Raw genomic sequence first — 24490 nt, 5'->3', positions numbered from 1 at the left:
GTTAAGCACAGCCTAATTCCAAGCCCTGTGAAAAACACAATAGTTTAAAATTAGTCTTAAAGTGTACTCAAGAGATTCAAAGGAGTAGCAGGGTATACAATCTCTTCAGATGGGTATCACCCGGGGTGATTATGCTTATGTTAGACACACACGTGACTAATAATTTGTCATTTGATATTTAACTCAGTAACAGGTATTCACTGATAGTAAATGAATGTAAATACCAGCTGGCGCAATTAAATACCTAAAGCTGTTCATTAATATCTGTAAAGTGTTTCATAATCCGCCGGCAAAGAACTGTGCTTAATGTTAATGTCACGTGATTAATACAGTCCAATCACAATTAAATCAAGGAGCACAATCCAATCTAAGTCAGAATTCTTTTCATCATTGCTACCCAGCCTTGATTCGCCTGTGGAGGGACAGACCTCGGAAATGAAAAGAAGAGCAAACAAAAATAAAAAATGAGGTAAAGTCCCCTATTATGCAGGTTGTGAGGGGCATCCAGCAGAAGAACATATTTTAACATAGCTTTTATTTTTTTCCCTGTGTGAAATTCTCTTCTTATGCTCAGGATTGCAGGAGGTATTCCAGAATGCATCATTTTGTGACACTACAAATACTATTGGTAGCATTGACACTTTTGGTATGAGTCAAGTTACAGAATGATGCATTTTGGGATGCCTTCTTATCTAAGGAAATAAGAGAATTTCAGAGGGAAGAAAATAAGTTCCAATTTGCCCTTTTAAATTATATGCCTGATAGGGGCAAATAAATCTCTGTTTTAAACTCAGTTTTCACTTGAGTCGTGCATGTTAGAGAAAAACTGCATCCATTTCACTCCGCCCCAGTGGTATGGCAGCTCACCGGGTAAGAAGCACTCAGCATGAATAAACTATAATTAAGAGAAAAAAAGGCAATTGGTATTTCTGAGACTAGTGTGGAAGTGGCCATGTTGTTTTGAGTGTTTTGAAACACTCAGTCATAAAAAAGAGCTCCAATATTTAAAGAACAGGTTTAATTTTTAAATATAAGCCATTAGCTCTGACTTCTGTTAACACAGTACTAAAGCAGTTTAGAAAATGGTCTGATGGCCACTTCCACTGGGCTCCTACACTCGAACTGTATGAAAGTCTCACACACATTCTCTAATCACCATGGGTTCTATTGCTCTGGGAACCCCGGGCACCCTGAGTCTTGATTCATACCCTGGGATCTAGTAAGATGTTCCTTAGACTCCATGTGCAGGTGTGCCAGGTTGCCATTCCTAAAGTATTGTATTTTTTGGTTGATTGTGGTTACATGGTTCCTGCTCCCAATCTAAAGGCATTGTGGAATGGCATGAAGCCCCAGAATCCTCCTTCCTACTCCTCCCCAAAACAGTGAAAGGAGACCAGCTACATGATGCACAGAGATGTGCCCAGTTTGTGAAGTAGCTAAGTAAACTGGGAGATTCCTTTAGGTCCCTGTGCTAGGGATTATGGGACAGCCTAGCATTTTCACTGAAGGTTATCTTATTTCACTGCAACCTTTGGACCTTTAAAAAGACCGACTTAGTTTTAGTTTTAATCTGCATCTCTGAGCTCAAAGAAGGATAGTTAAAATTACACTTCAGCATGGCTACAAAGATTTTCTCCTCTGCCAGTGAATTCAGATTGGTAGTCGGTAGGTGATAGGATAATACAAAATACTTCAGTTTGGTCTGCATGCTTTGTAAAAGGCAAGGCACTATAGATATGTGAACAAAAATAATTTTGACTTGATAAAACTTTGAGCCATTTATAGTGAAAGTCATGGACATCGAGGCCTTGTCCCCATTAAAGGATTAAACGGAGGTAACCCCTGGTTCTTTTTAGCATGGCTCCAAGAAAATCCAATGGCTGGAAGCTGTGCTCAGAAAAATTCGAACTGAAATTAAGATGCAAATTTTTAATTGTGGTAATGAACCACTGGAAAAGATTTATCAAGGGATGTGGTAAATTCTCTATCAGAAGTATTTTTTACAGCAAGATTTAGCTATGCTCTAGTTCAACAGCAAGTTTTGAAGCAAGAATTGCTGAGTGAAGTTCTATGGCCTATGTTGTACAAGAAGTCAAACTGATCATGAACATCCATTCTGGACTTAAATCTATGAACCTTTAGCATGGACAAGGCCTAAATCTACAGGCATGTGCATATTAAACTGCTGTACTGATCACACTAGGGTTACCATATTTAAAAATTTAAAAAAGAGGACACTCCACGGGGCCTTGGCCCCGCCCCTTCCCCGCCCCAACTCCGCCCCCTCCCCTGAGCGCCCCGCATTCCCCCTCCTCCCTCCCAGCCACGCGAAACAGCTGCCCGAGCACTACCGGCTTAACGGTTTGCCGGGCAGCCCCCAGATCTCCAGACGCTGCGCCCCCGGCCGGGCGCTTCCCCAGCGCAGCCAGAGCTCGGGAGGGGAAGCGCCCGGCCGGGGGCGCAGGGTCTGGAGGTCTGGGGGCTGCCCGGCAAACCGTGAAGCCGGTAGCGCTCGGGCAGCTCAGCTCTTCAGCTACACAAAGCTGAGGTGTCTGGGGGGAGCAGCAGCAGCCGCCGCCGCGGGGGAATCCGCCTGCAGCTCACAGCCTCCCGGAGCCGCTCTAAAGTAAGCAGGGGACTAGTATTTTCCCGGACATGTTCGGCTTTTTGGCAATTCCCCCCGGACGGGGATTTGAGGACCAAAAAGCCGGACATGTCCCGGAAAATCCGGACGTATGGTAACCCTAGATCACACACTAGTATGTGTTAAAACTTCAGCACATCAGCTATATTTGCAGTATCAGAAACAATTGCACATTGTAGGCTAATTTGCTACATTTTAAAACCTGTCCCTTTGTTATAATCTTCGGGTTTACTTTTTGGTTTTTAGTTTTTTCTGAGCCAATAACATTTCAGACTGGTTGAGTTCTTTTTTTTTTTTCTTTAACATATGACTAAAAAACTAAAACAATTCAATGGATGTGTATTTTTCTAATTTTAAAATAGTTACTCCTGAGTAGAGAACTTATAACTACATTTTAGCCCATACTAAATTTGTACAGGCAAGATACAAACTCATTAAAACAGAGTTTACAATACAAATCCTGACACAACTGCAACTACGTGAGGTTGTAATATATATGAGACAACGGGCTATTATAGCACTGCAATAATAAATGTGGCATGATTTGTAATGAATATTTTCTACACCTAGCTTTCCAACTTGAGTAGAAATAGTTGAATCCCCTTCCTTCTATATACAAATGCACAAAGATTAATATTTGCTTAAAATAAATGTTGAGTTTGGAAACAGATGGAAATATAAAGAAAATACTTAACTGTACTCTAGTGCCTTAGTGCATCACCACTCCCTTCTGGCCAGGCTGAGCCTTGTACTGTGTCCCCCTCAGCCCAGCTGGGTGTTTAGTCGTCCCTTTTGGTTTGAATCTATATAGTAGCACATCCTTGGGGTAAGGACGTTAACTTCTATCCCTCTGTGCAAGGGCCTCCCCTTATATATAGTGGGGGGCACGCTGGCTGGTCCTTATCTTCAAGGCTCTTGGAGGCCCCCTTTGATCCTAACTTTCTGTTAAAGGGGAGTTAAGGGAACCCAGGCCCATCCACTGCACTGTCTGCAGCTCAGGGCCCTTAAACCAGGCAGGCAGAATCAATCCTCAGCAATTCTCCTGCTGTGCCCATAGCTCCTGCCTACCTCCCTTAGTTCTCTAGACTTCTTCAAATACATCTGCAAGTCTTCACTCACCACTGAAATGCAGATACTTCTGTAATACATTCAGGATTAACATGCAGGTCTTGTTGTAAATCTACAGCACACCTCTGCTAGGTGGTAAATACAGCATCTTAAGTTAGCAATTAAAAAAAAAATTGACCCAATGGACCATCTTTCACTAATATTACCTACTGCCAAGGAGAGAGTTCTGGGACAGGGAATCACTTTGATATTTATTTATACTGTATTAAAAATACCCATGCCTTTTAAAATAACTCTGGGACCATCAAGCTGTGCAGATATCTAGACTGTGTAACTGCCTCCTCCTGTTACCTCCCTTCCCCCAAGTGCTATTGTTTGTTACTCTCACTGGTTGCATCTTGTTTTAAATTAGGTCCTGACCCCGCTTTGAGAGCTGCAAAGACAGAGCCCTATTGAAGCCAGTGGGGCTTTGCACAGGTGGAGGTGTCTGATCACATGCAGTACATTGCAGGATCAGAATGGTGGACTATAGGTTCTCTGGATAAGGAACTGTCTTCCTGTGTGCTAATACAGTTCTAGCACATTGGGACCCTGATCCTGACTGGGGCCTCTAGGTACTACAGCAATATGAATACAGATATATGATACCAGGCTTTAATGCTGATTAACCAAAGTGATTAATCAAATTATATTTGATTAAAAGGCCTGTGCTGACAGCCTTAGGTAGCATGTCAGGAAAGGGAATGCTCTGAAAAAACAGTCCATTTGTGGTTCTCAAACTTTTTTTTTCGCGGACCACTTGAAAATTGCTGAGGGTCTCGATGGACCACTTAATGATCTTTCCAAATGTTGTTTATACCGTTAGCTAACTATTGTAAAGCGCTTTGGATAAAAGTGTTATATTAAAATTTTTTAATCGTTAACGTTTTTGTTCTACAAATAAATAGCACACAACTCAAATAAAAGCACACAACTCATATTTTAATATTAGTACTGTTACCTTTCTAATGCGATGGATGTGCCCTCTCTCCCCCACCGCGGCAGCCCCCGAGCTGGAGCTGGGAAGGAGGGGGGTCTCTCCCCTGCCACAGCGGCAGCCCCCGAGCTGGGGCTGTGAAGGAGGAGGGTCTCTCCCCTGCTATAGCAGCCACAGAGCTGGGGCCGGAAAGGAGGACTGTCTCTCCCTGGCAGCCACGGCCCTGGAACTGGGGAAAGTCACCTCTTTCTCTGGCCGCCGCAGCCCTGCACATCCCAAATTCCCCCCACCCCCTCTTCTCACCCCACTGCCTCCTCCCACCTACCCCCTATTCCCCCCAAGGCCACCACCTCATCTTACATGTGCGTCTTCTCCAGGGTCCAGGCACCTAATTAGTGAAGCCACGCCTGCACGGCTCCACTAATTAGGTGGGTGGCCCTTAATTCTCTCATGTGGGGCCGCCCAGGCACACACCTTAAAGGGAACTATCCACGAACCACCTGAATGGCGCTCGCGGACCACTGGTGGTCCATGGATCAGTTTGAACCTCTGACTTAAAGCTCGTATCTGGAGAAACTCCATTGGAGCTGACAGATTACACGAAGGTCAGAATTTGGTCCATGCCTCAGCTCCTGTTCTTTGGGGTGTGCATGGCAAATAGCATTAGCATTTAAATGGAACCAAATAGATTTTGAATCTTGATGGTACTTGGGACAGACCAAAGTCAGATGATACGCCATGGTTTAAGTTAAGAATAATGTATTAAGGATAGGAGTTTCAAGAATGCCCATGCATCTGACGAAGTGGGTATTCACCCACGAAAGCTTATGCTCCAATACATCTATTAGTCTTTAAGGTGCCACAGGACTCTTTGTTGCTTTTTACAGATCCAGACTAACACGGCTACCCTTCTGATAAGGGAATTATAGGCATCCAATTCCACTGATGTCTAAAAGTCCCATCCTAGTCGTCAAAGGAGGTTTTATTTTACAAGGAGAATAGTGAATTCGCAGAATAGACTTCCAGATGAGGTGATTGAGTCAAAAGGAGAGCTGGGTGGGAAATTATTTTCCTGTCCTGCAAAAAATTAGAGATTCCAAGGTTTAAGACCCTGCAACTCTCACATCCCAGGTGAGCCCCGCAACTCCTGGGCTATAGAGTCAGTCTCTCTGTCCCAAGGAATACTTAATTATTTCTATAAAGTGGAAAAGCTCCAGCTGGAGAGATTGAGAGAGACCCACCTCTCAATAGTCTGTGATGGTTAGGGCACTCACCTGGGACGTAGGAGCTCTTTCTGATTTGGAAGAGGGACTTGAACTTTCCTATTTCCCATGTGAGTGCCCTAAACACTGGGAAATTGGCTCTGGGTCTCTCTCTCTCTGATCAGAAATTCCATCCTGGACCTGAGAAACTGACATTTTCCAATGAAAAGTTTTTGATTTTGATGAATTGGCTTTAAAGCACACTAGCAAACAAGCAACCTGTTTTTCCTGAGCTGCTTTAATCAAGAGTATGAATGTAGTCGTGTGTGTGGTCTAGTTTTTACTTAAAAAGCAACCACTGATTTGCTCCCAGAGAACCTGAGTAGGTCCCCTCTCTGTCCAGAAGTTATGCAACTTCTAATCTTACCATGGGAACATAGTATAACTTTATGTTTATAGTGATAACACCACCAGAGGATGGTGTGAGCCTTGAAGACAGAGGCTTAGTTCAATTTTTAGGTGATGGGGAGTGGAAAGCACTTCCCCTTCATCACTCTTACAAATGGAAATAGGGGACTGGAAAAAAAGCTATAGTTTGGGATTAGTCTGGTGGTTGGTTTAAGATGCTTTGTTTTTTTCTGGATCCTTAATCAAATAGACCCATCCCTTTCCCAGGGTCATGTCTCCTATACATAGTGTTTCCCAGTCAAGCAGATAGCAGCAGGTAGCAAAATGAAACCAGCTCAACCCCTCTACTGCTGTGTCATCAAGTAAGTGCTCTGTGCAGGAGCAACAAAGATCTGATGTTGTGCTGTTGTTGGAGGGAGAAGCAATGAGGAGACACTTGATATTTGTCTCTCTCTGCCCATCTCTCAAAGTGTGCCTTTTAGCAGTAGTAAAGGTTGTTTCACAAAATGCTGCATTCAAGGTTCTAGAAAAGGTTGATGTCCCTTTTTATTGTTTTACATGTTACACGAAAGATCCCACTGTAATTAGCGTCGATATTTGCTTTAGTTTTTGAGATTGAATAACTGTGTGTGAAGTACACATCATCTAGTTTTCATAGAGGATAAGCCTCACTTCAGTACCGGGCAAATTGGTTGAAACTATTGTAAAGAACAAAAATGTCAAGACACATAGATGAACATAATTTGTTGGGAAATAGTCAACATGGTTTTTGTAAAGGGAAATCATGCCTCACCAATCTACTAGAATTCTTTGAGGGGGTCAACAAGCATGCGGACAAAGGAGACCCAGTGGATATAGTGTATTTAGATTTTCAGAAAGCCTTTGACCAGCTCCCTCACCAAAGGCTCTTAAGCAAAATAAGCAGTCATGGGATAAGAGGGAAGGTTCTCTCATGGATTGGTAACTGGTTAAAAGATAGGAAACAAAGGGTAGGAATAAATGGTCAGCTTTCAGAATGGAGAGAGGTAAATAGTGGTGTCCCCCAGGGATCTGTACTGGGCCCAATCCTATTTAATATATTAATAAATGATCTGGAAAAAGGGGTAAACAGTGAGGTGGCAAAATTTGCAGATGATACAAAACTACTCAAGATAGTTAAGTCCCAGGCAGACTGCGAAGAGCTACAAAAGGATCTCACAAAACTGGGTGACTGGGCAACAAAATGGCAGATGAAATCTAATATTGATAAATGCAAAGTAATGCGCATTGGAAAACATAATCCCAACTAGACATATACAATGATGGAGTCTAAATTAGCTGTTACCACTCAAGAAAGAGATCTTGGAGTCATTATGGATAGTTCTCTGAAATCATCCACTCAATGTGCAGCGGCAGTCAAAAAAGTGAACAGAAGAAAGGGATAGATGATAAGACAGAAAATATCATATTGCTTCTATATAAATCCATGGTACACCCACACCTTGAATACTGCGTGCAGATGTGGTCGCCCCATCTCAAAAAAGATATATTGGAATTGGAAAAGGTTCAGAAAAGGGCAACAAAAATGATTAGGGGTATAGAACGGCTTCCGTATGAGGAGAGATTAATAAAACGGGGACTTTTCAGCTTGGAAAAGAGGCGCCTAAGGGGGGATATGATAGAGGTCTATAAAATCATGAGTGGTATAGAGAAAGTAAATAAGGAAGTGTTATTTACTCCTTCTCATAATACAAGGGGCCACCAAATGAAATTAATAGGTAGCAGGTTTAAAACAAACAGAAGAAAGTATTTTTTTCACGCAATGCACTGTCAACCTCTGGAACTCCTTGCCAGAGGGTGTTGTGAAGGCCAATACTATAAGAGCTAGATAGATTCATGGAAGATAGGTCTGTCAGTGGCTATTAGCCGGGATGGGCAGGAATGGTGTTCCTAGCCTCTGTTTGCCCGAAGCTGGGATTGGTTGACAGGGCATGGATCACTTGATGATAACCTGTTCATTCCCTTTGGGGCATCTGCCATTGGCCACTGTCAGAGGACAGGATGGATACTGGGCTTGATGGACCTTCTGACCTAGTATGGCCATTCTTATGTTAGGATAACGATCTACTAGTGTGTCCAGCTAATGGAGTTATTCTTTAGCTCCAATGATAGGGGTCTGTACTTTGGAGCTCAAGGTCATAGGTTCAAGTCCTGCTGATGACATGTGGTCACCATAACTGCAATATAATTAAAGGATACATAATAATGTAACTGGTGTGACTTCCAAGATCACGCAGTGCATAGCTAAACCCCGGAGCATGTAAGACTAGGCATTTTCCATGTGTATTGTGTACTATTGCAGCCATAACTCCAGGGACACTTCTGTGGTAAAGTTCTTTCTACTGCAGTAAGGTGGACTGTGAATGCTGGGTGAAATTCTCACTCCCTGTGCAAAGCCTGAACAAATAAGCTTTCTCACAGGGGACCAACGCAGAGGTTCTGTGAGATGCAACCATCACGCTCCAACCTGGAGGCAGGACATGTGACACTGAGGCAGCCACTTTGCAACCACCAGTACAGTACCTGAAATAGTTTCTGTGTCCCACTATGCCCTCCCCCGTCCTTATGTAGGGTTTGTAGCTAGAGACTCTGTGTAGTTTGAGGATCTGCTGGCCACACTCCATTACTTCATTGCCTCCCCAAGAGCCTGCTGGGGCATCCTGTGCAGTGGGCCACCCTGGACCGTAATGCCATCACCTGCAGAGCGCTCTGGAGTTCCTTTGCAATACTCCTCATGTTGTCTCGAGCAGTGGAATGGTGTCATTTCTGTTGTATTCTGTCCCCTCCTTAGCTACGTCGGGGGAAATGTGACTTTCACACATGGTGAATAAGAATCCTTGGTAATCAGATCTTTTACAGAAATTGCAGTTATTTATTTTAAATGTTGTATTCTGCCATGCATGATCTACATCCTGGTATTCACTGCCACGACTAAATAGAGCTGAAAGTAGCTCTCTGCAGGAGTATGCAGCATTACTTCTCTCATATTGATAACCAACCAGTTTCCAACCAGTATTACTTGAAATCGAAGTAATCTCAGAGGGATTCATTTTAGGTGTGTTTCTGAGGCTTTCCTCTTTGCTAGTAGGATCTTCAAATGTTGGAACCCTTTGCTATTTCTCCATCATTATTATTTTTGTTTAAGTCCTCAGTGCTTAGGAAAACAAGTCAGCGCCAGGTAATATTTTCCCCTTCCCATGATGATGATGGGAAATATTTCTACTGGAAGAGATTCATTTTTTTCCCTCCCTGTCCTAGTGTGTGTAGCATGTGAGAGACATTATTATGGTCCTGTAGGCTCATACTGTAATTACTCACTGTTGCTGTAAAGTATGCACTCATTGGAGTACGAGGCATACAGAACATGACATCATAACTTGTTTTGCAAGTTTCTTCCACCAGGGCAGAGTAACTTTCCCTTTTGAAATGGCTTTCTAATGTATATTTTTCATCTCAGAGCTACACCTTTTTTCATCTTATCTCATTGGTGGTACAGCCCTGCACACCTCAGACTAGCTGAGAAGCCCACTTCTTTATAGACTAAAGATCAAAGGGTTAAAGGATGCCAGAAAAAAATCCCTCAATTTATGGGAATCTGTTTCCTAACATATTTTGTAAATGAGGCTGTGATTTGAAATACAGTAGTACACGTAATTTTGTTCAGTAGTTTCTTTGAAAGAGAACTAGAATTTGTCACACCTTTCTTCTGTCTGTAACTATCAGAATGAAGTCCAGTTCCCATTCTTCGGTGCTATATATTTTATAAAGACTTTTGCTTCTGATTGTACTGACATTTTTTAAATTTCGTTTTAGAGGAAAAAATTAGTCTTTGCTGTGTGTGTGTGTGTGTGTGTGTGTGTGTGTGTGTCTGTGACTGTGACTGACTGACTTGGGGGGAACGACAGCTCAGTGATTTGAGCATTGGCCTGCTAAACCCAGGGTTTAATCCTTGAGGGGGCCATTTAGGGTTCTGGGGCAAAAATCTGTCTGGGGATTGGTCCTGCTTTGAGCAGGGGGCTGGACTAGACTAGATGACCTCCAATCCTGATATTCTATGACTGCAGTGTATTTGGGAGATAAAGTATGGCAACAGAACAGCTGGAGAAGTCTAGCTATGCCTGGCCTAGGATTTTGAAAAGAGATTGGGACATGGATGAGAGCTAGCTGGCTGAAGCTCAATCCAGACAAGACTGAAGAGATTCTGGTAGGTTGGGGGAAGCAAGTGGAAGATGTGGCAAGAATGATCCCCACACTACTAAATGAGGGGTGGTGGTGGTGCCCACCCTTTGTGAACTGTGCTCCTTGATCTTTACCTGCTGCCTGTTGGTTTCTGGATAGTGCTAAAGGTTTTGTTTTTGACCTACAAAGCCCAAATGGTTTGGGACTTTCAATGCCTTATTAGAGACATAGATTCCAAGGCCAGAAGGGATTACTGTGGTCATCTAGACTGACCTCCATAGAGACTAGACAATTCCTAGAGCGTATCTTTTAGAAAAAGATCTAATCTTGATTTTAAATTTGCCAGTGTTGGCGAATCCATCATGACTCTTGGTAAGTTCTTCCAATGGTTACTTTGTTAAAAATGTGCACGTTATTTCCAGTCTGAACTCGCCTAGCTTCAACTTCCAGCCAAGTTGGCTCTTGTTATACCTTTCTCTGTTAGATTAGCCTTAGGATAGCCACTCTTCCCATCTCATATTGACACAGTCCCCCTCAGTTTAAAAGAGAATGGGCTGGCAGCAGAGTCTTCTCTGTGAGGGGCTGTCAACTTTGCAACCAGCCTCTCTGATTCATCAATACAGGATGGGTCTTTGTGCTGCAGAGGGTGTTTGGTTAGTTACTAAGGCTTTTGAAGTGGAAGAGGCTTGACTGGGGGGAGGGGGATAAGGCTTTTGTGAAGGTGGAGAGCTTTTAGGGAATCTTTGCTGGGACTTTATTTATTTATTTATTGGGGTGGGATCTGTTGTTAGCTGATGGTTAGCTTGTTTGACTAAGTATGATATCCACATTCTTAGCCTTTTGTTAATATTTTAATAAATTTAGAAAACATAATAAAATACATATATAAATCTCTTGTTTAGATTGGTCATGCCCTAAATGGAAATGCTGTTTGGAATATAATTGAATTCATAGTCATATGAAAATGAGCTGTGGGAATTTCCACAGTCCTCTCTTCTGGCCACTTGGCTCTTAAGCAAACAGCATTTACACCATTTGTTCAGGATGGTCGGTTGGCATAAACCATGCTGAGAGACATGGGGAGGGCAGGGTTGGGGGGAAAGACACCGAAGTCTGTTTGTCAAACATTTATCCCAGAGGTGCCCAGTTTTGCAAGGGACTCCCCCTTGCTTTTTCTCCACCTATGTTGTCATGGATGTGTTCATGTTTTCACGTCTGACCTTAAAATAATGATGTAACTGTCAGCAGATGAGTGACATGAATGTAAAAGAAAAGGAGTCTTTTTTTTCAAGAATTAAGAATTGAACTGCAGTTTGAAATCCTTAAAAAAAATATTTTTTTTTTAGGGTGGAAGGACAGATGATAGTTACATTGCTTAATGCACCACTGGAGGCACTCAGATACCACAGTGATGGGGTGATATAAGGACCCGAGTACTATAAGATACAAAGAGTGTTTGGCTGCATCCGTCTTCCACACCCGATTGAGTAAATTGTCAACTTATAAACTTGGCCTTAGGGGCCAAATTGGTCCTACATGCATTGGAGCTGTGTCGGAGGGAGGTGCCACCCTCTGCAATTGTGAAGATTTCCTTGATGGTGGGGAGTCATGGCCTTGTCTTTTCCTTACCCCTTTTGGGGTGCCAAATGTCTGGTAGTACTGAGTCGGCCTTGTGCTTGAGGGAACCACAAGGCTGCATCTGAGGCAAACTCCAGGATGCAGGCACAAGAAAAGCGAAAGATTCTTGTGCCCTTGTGCACCCATATGAGGTTGGGTTACAGGAACAGCCCCAGTGTGGGCCTAAGGGCCAGCATTAATTGGGTTACACAATGTGTGAGTGTAGAAATTGGCCCTGTATTCCTTGCTGTAAATCTCATCCGAGTGTCAAAATATTTATTAACTGGGCACAGAGTACTTGGAGAGGAGGGTAATTTTGTAGAGTACTGTAGTTGGCGGGAACAGTTAACAGTTGAAACCTGTTGACCTTTCACTATGAAACTATTGGACAGGATAGTGCTTCAGTATCCCACCTGTTCCCTGTTTGCATTTGGGCACCAATTCAACACCCACACTGGAAAAGTTTTATAGGCAAACATTATAAAAAGTGGCAGTCTTAAGTGCTGCTATAAACACAAAGCCTTACCTGAAATAGCTCACTCCTTCCAAACAGTGGTTATTTCATGACAACTCTTGGTGCTTTACCTTCCTGCAGATGATATTAATAGAGAATAATGCACTAGGTCAAGGATTACTAATTTGTACAGCTCAGTATATCAGCTGTCCATTCTTTGTTGGCTTACTAGTAATTTTTCTTTTAGAGCTGTGGTTAAATATGACTTTTGACTTGTGTTGAAAGATTAATTAGGATAGCCATTTCAAAAGAATTCATTTAGGGATGGAGTTTTAATATGGTTTATCTTTCACGGCATGTAATCACAGTTGGAGTAATCTGTATGTGGAGACATTGCAATGGGATCCAGAGAGCCCTGACCGTTTGCTTTCTTGAACTGTTCAGTAAAATACCCCTTATAACAGAGAAAGAGAAGACTGAATAATGTTAACACCACCTATATTGGCATTTTAAAAATTTAAACAAAGTCATTTTTAAAGACGTCTGTCAATTGTTGGCATAGAGTAATTCTGTAAAATAAATTTACTGTGAAGATAGAGCCCACTACAGAAGCTACAGAGAAGTCTGTCAACTCTTGTACTGCAGAGTAAATTTGTCATCTTGTTTGTTTTGCAATTTCAGGTAACTTAAAAAAATCTTTGGCACTAGGATGTGAGTTTTCCAGTTTTCTTGGGTTTAATCTTTACTGAAATGAAATATATGTAGAAACCACTTGTCCTCCATCCGGAGATCACTTTTGTAATAGCACTATTTGGTGCACTATGTTTAACCTGTATAATGGATCAGTGGAATTCTTAATATGCCAGCAAGACTGGGAGGAGTGGTAGATACACTGGAGGGTAGGGATAAGATACAGAGGGACCTAGACAAATTAGAGGATTAGGCCAAAAGAAACCTGATGAGGTTCAACAAGGACAAGTGCTGAGTCCTGCACTTAAGACGGAAGAATCCCATTCACTGTTACAGACTAGGGACCGAATGGCTAGGAAGCAGTTCTGCAGAAAAGGACCTAGGGGTTACAGTGGACGAGAAGCTGGATATGAGTCGACAGTGTGCCCTTGTTGCCAAGAAGGCTAATGGCATTTTGGGCTGTATAAGTAGGGGCATTGCCAGCAGATCGAGGGACGTGATCATTCCCCTCTATTCGACATTGGTGAGGCCTCATATGGGGTACTGTGTCCAGTTTTGGGCCCCACACTACAAGAAGGATGTGGAAAAATTGGAAAGAGTCCAACGGAGGGCAACAAAAATGATTAGGGGGCTGGAGTACATGACTTATGAGGAGAGGCTGAGGGAACTGGGATTGTTTAGTCTGCAGAAGAGAAGAATGAGGGGGGATTTGATAGCTGCTTTCAACTACCTGAAAGGGGGTTCCAAAGAGGATGGATCGAGACTGTTCTCAGTGGTACCTGATGACAGAACAAGGAGTAATGGTCTCAAGTTGCAGTTGGGGAGGTTTAGGTTGGATATTAGGAAAAACTTTTTCACTAGGAGGGTGGTGAAGCACTGGAATGAGTTACCTAGGGAGGTGGTGGAATCTCCTTCCTTAGAGGTTTTTAAGGTCAGGCTTGACAAAGCCCTGGCTGGGATGATTTAGTTGGGGATTGGTCCTGCTTTGAGCAGGGGGTTGGACTAGATGACCTCCTGAGGTCCCTTCCAGCCCTGATATTCTATAATTCTATGATAAGACTAAGGTGGGTGAGGTAAAATGAGCTTGTAAAAAGTGTCAAGCTGTATTATAGCTCTTTGAAGACCTTGGCTAAAGATTGTTGTTCCCAGAAGTAAGAGTTGACATCGCCTATTTTAAGATGATGCTTGGCTCCCAACTACAAAATCTGTATATTTTATTTATACATATACGCATAGGCATACTGCACAGTTGGTGTCTGCATGTTGAAGGATATTTGTTGGGGTTCTTAGGAGCTGGAGAGCAGCTGCTCCACATGACACACCCTCCCCTTCTTTGCTTGCTATTCCATCTGGAGAAAGGGAGGAGGAGTACAAGTGTGGAGGAGAGTAGACTGTGGCTACATAACTGCTTCTGGGAGGAACCCATGGGTACAGAGGGACCAACTCTATGCAAATACCTCCGTACAATGAAGCCTAGGGCTTTGTGGGGTTTCTAATTCTCACGCTCCATGTCTCACAAGGACAGGAATCTGTCCACTTGAGGGGGAAATACTGAGGTAACTGTGAAGTGAATTTTTGGTGTTCTTTTGGGTTTTATTTTGGGAGAAGATGATTTCGCTCATAATAAATATAGAAAAACGTAATTTGCATATCAAATTTGTTTGAGAAAACAGCTGCTGAAGTTCTTGTGAATATCCTGGTACAGTAAGGGAACAGAAGGGTGAACTGTCTCATCTTGAGTTTGAAAGCTTCACTCACATGTCACTAGGTGTCCACATTCTACTCAGGAGAGAGCGTGAAATAAGAACTGGAGAGAATCAATTCAATGGAAAAAAATGACTGTAAGCTGGAGCAGAGAGTGGGCAGTATGGAAAACAAATATGGGAAGTTTGAAAAAGGAGCAGAGAGGTGCCAGAGAGAGGGGATAAATTAGTCATGTATACTGTGTATAAGCAATGGATTTATGCCAGCTTATATTTTGTTCTTCTATCACCTTATCCCTGTTCAGAACCTCTCAGGTAGAAAAATGTTTTGTTTTCTATTTCTAAAATGAATTTCTCTTGGGGAAAATATCATTCATTTAAGTACAGGGATGAAGTAAATGTCCTCAATTTTGAATTAGTTTTGTGAGTCACCTCCCTGTCCCCCAAATTGCCTTGAGATCTTCAGAATCTCAGACTCTGAGACATTCACCTGTCCAGAATTAGAATATTTTGTAGGCAGCTTTTGGTTAACACACAATAAGAATGTTACAGGGTTAACATACAATAAGAAGCAGTTATGTGTGATGTGCCTCTTTATAATCACACGCAAAGCTATCCCAATGAAGAGAGGAAGGACCACTGCTGCTTTGGCAGGGACTTTCTTTGCGGTTTACTTTTCACAAGTAAAATGTGCTCCATAACTGCATGCCTTTCCATTTTAAGAAAGAGATTGCTGGGAGAATCTGATAATGAAACATTTTCTTAACATAACTTAATTTCTGTGGATGAAAGGGGCCTTCACTGACTTTTGTTGGCAATTCTCTCCTTTCCCTTTTTCTTTTTCCTCCTTCCTTCCACTTTTGCAGAGCCACCAACCAAATACCAAATCTCTCAGCCAGATGTGTACTCAGCACTTCCAGGAGATCCACTTAAGTTACGTTGTCAGTTGAAAGATGCCATCATTTGGACTAAAGATGGGGTCCAATTGGGGCCCAATAATAGAACAGTGATTAGTGGGGAATACTTGCAAATTAAAGATGCTGCACCCAGAGATTCGGGCCTCTATGCTTGCACTGCTGTTAGGACTACAGAAAGTGATACTCTATACTTCATTGTAAATATTACAGGTGAGTGAGCTGAACACAGATCTTGCATGTAGTAGCAATTTTCAGTGTTAAAAGTGCTACATTCTGTTCTAATTTGAAGAAGTCCAGTGAGACAGAAAGTAGGATACACAGAACAGCCTTTCATATAGTGAAGTTTCTAATATTTTCCCCTTGAGCCAGATCCTGAACAGGTGTAAATTGGCATCATACTTCATTTACTTCAATGGACCTATGCTGATTTATGCCAGCTGAAGATGTGACTCTTTGCTGTATGTGTAAAATACTGGATTAGGTTCTACGGAGTGACCACAATGATAAAACAGCCTGTGTAATGTATTTAACTGATATGATTTTCATATGAGAAGTATAAGCATATCCTAGAACCAACCACGCAGTTCTGCATGTTGCTGTGTTACCTGCATCCTACAGTCTGTCTAGTGACAAATCATTCCTGAGACAATTAGAGATCTTAAGAAGAAAAGAATCATAACTGGAAAGAAATAGATTTTCTGTAATTAGCTGCCTTGCTTTGAAATCTTTACAGCAATTTCAGGATTATTACCCAGGTTTTTTAAGAATAATACACATTTTATGATTGGGTTTGCTGCTCATTTAACTTCGGCACATTTAAAGAAAATCTAATCCAGATGTACCTTGTTTAGGTGTTCTAAAGTGTAGGAAATTGCGTGTGTTACAAAATGCATCATATAAAAGATATGATCATCTTTAATATGCAGATGCTCTTTCATCTGGAGATGATGAAGATGACAATGATGGCTCAGAGGATTTTGTGAATGACAACAACCATATGAGTAAGTAACAGCTGACTGCTGGAGGTGACTGGCGGGATCCATGTGGAAAGTAGTTGCTTTCTAACCTTTTGCACTGTCAACTACTTGGCTTCTTGGCTCTTAAATGCATGTGATATCAAATAGCAATAACTTTTTCCAACTGTTTTCTCTGTATAACTTATTTCATGACTCTGGAACATGAAAATAAACTAACATTGTTGCATACCCAGTTTGTTTTACTGGTCTGTTCTTTCTACCTTAGTTTATCATTAACTTTTTAGTAGTTTTCCTTCTTCCTAAATTAAAGTTAACCATTGTTGTGTTATGGAGTCCAATTTATAAACTATCATCCCCTTTCACTTTCTGCTCTTGTGTCTGATTTGAAGTTTAACTAAAGAAAAATAATCTGTTTGAGAATGAGTTAATTAAAAGGTGGTTTGGAACTATTTTTAACTGAACCTTAATGGACCAAATCCTGCAGCCTTTACTCAGGCAGATATTCTACTGGAGACAATTAATGGACTTGAAGACAATGGGATTTATTCCTGGAGTGAGGACTGCAGGATTTGATCCCATGGAAAGCACTTTCTCTAATTAGTAGTCCAACTAAACTTGAACATTTATGATACTCAGTTAATGTGAAAGTGGGTTAAAAGAATCTGAAACCTATATGGACATTATACTTCCTTCCCTTTTGGTTATTTAGAGAGTTATTAATATGGCCTAAATGGATCAATCACTAGGAGGAAAAATATATTCATATTGATTTCTTATGTGGCTCCATGGAATTATTATCAAAGCCTTGTGGATTACTGGTAGTGTGCCATTGTGCACACTTTTGTAGTATCACTGATTTAAAGAACATAGACTGCTACATTTCACATTAACTTACTTAGAGATCATGCATTAGAGATGTCATATCGCTACAGTATATAGCAGTCAAGCAGTACATTCATTCTTCAGCCTGCTTTGTAATTAGCTCTTCTTTGGCATATAATACGTAGCCGAAACATACGTTCAAGTGATTAAGTACCGGTGTTATTCAACTGTACTAGAGATACTGCTGTATATAACTGCCTCTGTTCTGACGCTGTGAAATGTTAGATGCTATTTAAATTATATAAGTTTTTAGCTGACTGTTTGGCCCCTGCCATCTGTTAGTGTGATTAACCCAGTCTGATTCACAGGTGCATCTTAAAGTGGCTGAGATTAAGCAGCTCTAGGCTGCATTGACAAAGGAATGTGGTGGCAAGGATAATTGACAAGTTTGGAAAAGAGACATTTCCTTTAAAAACAGAGTTTCATAGTCAAAGCTGGTGAATATAGCAAATGCACATGAGAGCATAATTCTGTGTTGCATGTTTTAGGGAACGTCCATATTTAAATGACGATCTTCAAGTTTGTTTTACACTCGCTGAAAAGATTTTGTGGCATTTTTTAACAAGTTAGTCAATACAGTGGAGCTTCTGAATCACACTAATAACTGTGGGAGAGACATTTGATGGAATGAATTTCGTGAATGACTAAAGTGAGCAAAGAGGAAAAGTCCAGATCGCTGCCTCACAAAAGTGCTTTGTTTGCTTATTTAACAAGTTTAATTTACTACTATTATTTATATGTTCTGTAGTGTATTTTGCCACAGTAGTGACATTCTTGTAATATGAGTCTTCATTGCTAACTCTTTGCTGAGAAGAGGGAGAAAGACCGATGATTTTAGGATGTCCAGATTAGCAAGGTTCTTTTGCATTCTTGCTGCTCAAAATGACCCTGATGATGTAACCTTAGACTTTGCATATTAAAAACTCATTTTGTGTGGCAAAATAAAAGTTTGTTTAATTTTTAGGCGTAAACACAAAGAAACAGAATCTGTGATGAGAAAGACAACTGTTAGAGTTCTCTTTAATAAGGCTTTCACAAACTGCTCTGCCAGCCTGCAAATGGAAGCCCTAGAAAGACACTTTTCCTAGGTCTTCTTCCTGGTTCTTGCAAGGGTGGGGAAGGAAATGGCTGCAGTGCCTTCTCAGGAAACCAAACCTTGGCGTTCTCAATCCTGGATGCTTAGAAATAAAGCAAACATTTTGTGTGGTTTTATTCACTACTTTTGAAAAATGTCTTTTAAAATACTATTTATACATTTATTTGGTTACACATCTATTTTGTGTGGCCAAAGTTTTCACACGAAGGCACCTAAATCTGTCGATAAATGCAGTCTTATTTCAAAGGTGCCAAGAACACACAACTCCCCTTGCCGTTCATGGGTGCTGCAAATGCTCAGCAGCTTTGAAACCAGGCTGCTTTTATGTAGGGTGACTAAATTATGGATTTAGGAGCAGAAATGTAGGCAACTAAGTTTGATCATTTTGGCCTATGTGCATTTTTTTAAGTGAAGGGCATGCACAGCATATATCATTCGGTATTTGGTATCCTTACATGTTGACAGATATTTGAACGGTCAGAAAACAGTGGGGTAGATTTGTCCCAGGCAGTATCCTGACTGGGTTTCTATTGCTTCCAGCTTTTGTTTAAGTGATTAGTGGTGCTGGGCTGAATGTACTAGAAAATAAAATCCTCTTTCCACAGAATAGCTTTGGTGGCAGTTCAAGCTTCACTGACCTGACAGTCTGCCTCCATCCTGGTTTTGAGGGGGTAGTAGTACTGAATGTACTAGAAAATAAAATCCTCTTTCCACAGAATAGCTTTGGTGGCAGTTCAAGCTTCACTGACCTGACAGTCTGCCTCCATCCTGGTTTTGAGGGCCACCTCTAGGGGCTACAAGGCTATTGGTCACAAATGCTGATTCAGGGCCCAATCTTGCAAGTCACAGAATGCCTCCTACGTGGTGCTGAGCGTCCTCAGCTTCTCTTGGCCTCAATGGAAGTGCATTGCCACCATTTGCTACTTGGTCACATCATAATTAATACACCACTGACCTCAATGGGAGTTGACGGGCGGTCAGCAATTTGAAGGATTGTTTTAGCTGTTTGTGCTCATTGCTGAGAATGCTGTCATAAGTATCAGTTGGGATGATTTGTGTGATATGGACGCTTGTCCACGAATTACTTGCCTGACGCCACCTACTGTCATTTCACATGGGCATGGGCCACTGAACGACCATCAGGCAGGTCACTTCTAACTTGGACTGAATTCTAATATATGAAAGGCATCATATCCCAACTTAGTCCTGTGAACATCCAGTTCCTCTCTCTCCATCTCCTTTTAACCCATTTCCTTTCAGTTAAATAATAGTATATTGGCATTATGAGCGTTTGTTTTAAAACAACCTGTATTTAAACCCCAAGTCTTCCTTTTGAAACTCGAAGAATATCCAGAAGGATAAGCTATATAGTTATAAGCTATGCCTGTCTAGAGGGTGAAAAGTGATAAAAAGGTGCAAACAAATCAAACTGCAGAGAATGGAAACCCTCTCAAGGGAGCAGCAAAAATTGGATGTCTAGTAGAAGTGGTCTTTAAGTAAAGGTCAAATTCAAATTCAATTGCGCTGGAAACCTTCGGGATACTTTGAGGTGGTCACTTAAATCAGGGTGTTGCCTGCTGGAGGTGGTTTTTAGTCAAGCTTCAGTGCAGTTGACATCTTTTATATTTGTGTTTATTGGATACTTTTTGTAGGACTTTGTAAATCCTGAAGCAAAATGCTCCTCCGCATTGGCTAATTTCAAGTTTGCATGTGCGGGATTTGCCTGATTAGTTTTAATACATCTGTAGTCAAGGGCAGAGCAGGTCAGCAGAATATTTTCTTAGCTAACGTGAATTCTAAAAGTAATTAGTAATTCTCACCAGTTCATCTGTGAACTTTAAACTGATGTACTGTAACTATCTGTATACATTTCAGTGTCTGGTTAGTTAGCAAAGATGGTATGTGATCAGTTTCGCTCATAAAAAGATCCTGTAGAAATATTAACATGTATTGATTCTTGGTTTTAGTAGATCTGGTAAAAGTTATTTTTCCGTAAGCCAGTAAAAAGCACAATTGGTCAGAAGTTAATCTAGAAAGGAAGAAAAGCTGCCTTGTTTTTCTTTGATAATTTCTTCTCCTTAATAAACCAAAACAAAATGAAGATGGATATTACAAGTCTGTAAATGCTTCTGTCTCTTTCTTTTTATTTCTGTTTAAAAAAAAAATTGGTATGTTGCTAAAATATCTCTCTATGATTGTCTAAGGAAATACCATAAAGCCCTTTGAAGGATTGATTATTAACATGAAAAGATATGTCTTAGTGCAGTAGAAATATACTAATTAACTAGAAATCTAATTGCCCAAACCTGCATTGTTTTGGGGACCCTTCTTCCAACTAAGGTCTGGATCCTGATTGCCTTGGTTCCACTGTGCTGGGAGGAATATTCTGCAGACAAGCCTCCCAGGAGGACTCAGTCCAGCCCTGTAAATTGTGGAGTAGTTTCCTTCATGACAATATGGAAGGGGGAAGGCAATTATGGGGTTCCAAACCTCGTACGCACACACATTCTCATGTTGTATGCTTGAATCAGTGCATGCTGTGGACATGACTACAGCCCATGTGTTATCGTTAGGCTTGGCAGAATTTGATTTTTATTTTTGATAATTTCGATGGATCATATTAATGTTTATTTTGAAGCTTTTTCCTTTTTATAGATTGTAAAATTTTCACAGTTGCAGAAATTATGGGGAGGTTAGACAATAATTATTTAATTACAGTAGACGCTGTGGTTCAAACACTCAAAGCTTTACAACTGTTAAAACACAAATTTTGAACATCACGCCAAAAAATACAAAGTGAATATCTTTAAAACGAACTCTAATAAACTCTCAAGCAGCATTTTTCTTATCTTGCTTATTTTTAAAAGTTGATTATTTTCAATGGAAATATTTTTTCATTGGTTTGTGTGTGTGAAATCAATGTTTCCTGACATTTACCAATAAAAAATGAATCCTTCCAAGTCTAATTATAGTATTGGCTGTGAAGCTGCTGGGTTGGTGCTACACACATGGTAGGAAGGATTGCATGCACTCAGCTCTCTGTAGGTACTCAGATATCTCAGTGAGGAGCCCAGAGTAAATAAATGGCCAGGTAGGTAAGTAGATTGCTTGTGAAAATCAAGTTTAATCTGACTTCAGAAATCATGGATTTGGCCCAGTGAGCATATCTGTTTGATCACATTGCACTACCTTGTTGAATATGTTTAATGGTGCAGAGAAAATATTCTTTTTATGTATTAGTTCTTTAATGTAACTCTCCCTTTGCTTGATGTAGTTTTAATGTAATTCATTTTTTGCTAAATGAAGTAAATTCCTTTGGTCTTACTACTTCAATTTGTTGAAGGAGCCTTTGGTGTGTAAGGGTAATACTGTTTTTAGCTCATAATTTTAATGGTGTTTTCCTCTGCATCTTTATTCACTTTGGATCATTTAGCAATTTCTTGGTCCTGCATTTTAATTCCAAATACTTACAAGTTACCCGATTTTATGTTTCAACTACATGTGCAAATTTACTTTGCTTTTCTAGTTCATTAATTTTAACACTAATTGCTTCTTCAGGCTAAAAAAACCCCACTTATCGTATCTAGCATCATTTTAAGACTTGCTTTTGGAATGTTTTTCTTTATGGAGGAGAGGTAGTTAAAGAAATTATTCCTGTATTTCTGTCCAGCTGTATTTTTATTTGGGGGGGGGGGGGGAGGTCCCAGGATTTCTGAGTTTTTACCAATTGTAAAAAGTGCTATAAATATTTGAAGAACGGAAGAGTTTATTTATAGTGGAGTGCTAGACTGCTAATGAAGGAAATGAAACAGGGCTGAGAGAAGTGCAATTATTTTTCTAGACCCCTTTTAGTCCTAAAAATTCCATGCTAATCTGATTGATTTCAGGAAGAAGCCATTGTAAGTAAATTAATATTTCCTACTGTTAAACGGATCTTGATATTTTTTTTAAACAGGTAAGGTGGCTTAATTAAAACTGTGTTATGAAACCACTATGCAGTTTAGCCCAAGTAGTACACACTCTGCTTGAGAGGATTAGCTCTAGTATAGTAGGGATGTTAGGGCCGTTCAAAATTGAGTTGAACTGACAAAGTGTGTGGGAAACTGGTACGGTGCATGGCTTATATAGACAGTGCTAGTAGACCTCCATGAGTCATGGGCATCAGCTATTATCTATCTCTATTTATTTATCTATCTGTGTGTGTGTGTGTGTATATATATGTAATTTTTTTCCAAACTCAGCATTCACGGGGTAAAAACAGACTGATTTCAATTTTTTTTATCACGTTTATGATTTTGGTACATGATATATTAAGGGCCCAGTTTTTAGACACTAGAAGCCCTCTTGCACACATGCACATATCACATTTATCTATCTGTGTGAGCACTGACCGTAACTACAGATGGAAATGGGTATCTGGAGGTCTAAACATCCATTTGAGTGCAGTAATGATAGTTATCCATGTAAATGTAGGCTTGCAGATATGCAATCATTTTTGTACAACCACATTGGGCTTTTCTATACACTGAAGTTTTGGTTTGAAGGATCTTGACAAGCTCATAACAGAAGAAATCCAAAGGTTGCAACTTTGTCCTTGAATCATCCTTTTTTTTTTAATCAGGTAACCTTTAATACAGATGCTGCCAAATTCTGGCTGAATGCTGTGCACTCTTCTCCCTAACCACCTTCTAAAAAGCCATGTCCTGATGAGAAAGCATGAAATACAATTTTGCTGACTTGAGTCTGGCTCTCCTCCAAATCCATGTTGAGACCACCACTCTGCAAACCCTACACAGAAGAGTGTTCTTGGACAGGGTCTGCCTCTTGCTGTTGGTGTACTTGACTCATTTGGCCACCCGCATCTTCTCAGATAATTCATATTCCCGACATGGGAGGTACTATTAACCGAGCTGTGGCCAGTCAAAATACATATGCAAAAATGAACTGAGTCCAAATTTGCCCCATGGCATGTAATATCTCCCACTTTTTAGATCCTTTTAACTTCTGAGACTCGGTGAAGTAAATTACAGGTATAGTTCTCTTAACCATAGTAAGTCAGCAGCAGAACTGTGATTAGAACTCAGAAGCATGTGACCCCCAGTTATGTGCTAACTCTAAATGACATTGTCTCCCACAGCAATTCTTGCAAAACCAAGAGCGAAACATTCTGGCAGTGGGAAGGGAGCTCAGAACAGTTTGTAGATACTTATTGTTGAATATTTAATTTTTGGAAACAGGAGCGCCCTACTGGACACACACTGACAAAATGGAGAAAAGATTACATGCAGTCCCAGCAGCTAACACCGTCAAATTTCGTTGCCCGGCTATGGGAAACCCAACACCAACCATGCGATGGTTAAAGAATGGAAAAGAATTTAAACAAGAGCATCGCATTGGTGGATACAAGGTAAGATTACTTTTTATTATATTGCCATTTCTCATCTGCAGTATGGGGCTGATCCAAAGCCTATTAAAGTCAATAGAAAAGCTCTCAAAGGACTTTGGATCAGGCTTAGAATCACAAAATGTCCTCTAAAGAAGATTAGTTGATCTTGCCTTTCTTCTGTCTATTTTGGCCATTATTGAGCTTGCAAGCTGAGTTTTAAAACTTTTTTTTTAAACAGATTCAGTCTCAGAG

General features: G+C 40.8%; 1 protein-coding gene across 2 annotated transcripts in view; it reads left to right on the top strand.

Annotated features, from left to right (window-relative positions):
- The window catches only part of FGFR2 (fibroblast growth factor receptor 2), a 93091-nt gene that overhangs the window by 3228 nt on the left and 65373 nt on the right, over nucleotides 1-24490 (top strand). The window contains exons 2-3 of one of the 2 annotated variants that reach the window (XM_065407683.1): nucleotides 16824-16898; nucleotides 24090-24259. In XM_065407683.1, coding sequence (XP_065263755.1) covers nucleotides 16824-16898; nucleotides 24090-24259 — 245 coding nt within the window. The remainder of the gene's footprint in view (nucleotides 1-16823; nucleotides 16899-24089; nucleotides 24260-24490) is intronic. The other variant, XM_065407682.1, reaches the window with a different exon arrangement.

This window comes from Emys orbicularis, chromosome 7, assembly GCF_028017835.1.
Source record: "Emys orbicularis isolate rEmyOrb1 chromosome 7, rEmyOrb1.hap1, whole genome shotgun sequence".
Taxonomy (NCBI): domain Eukaryota; kingdom Metazoa; phylum Chordata; order Testudines; family Emydidae; genus Emys; species Emys orbicularis.
Note: the sequence above shows the minus strand (reverse complement) of the source record. Positions and strands in the feature narration are given on the sequence as shown.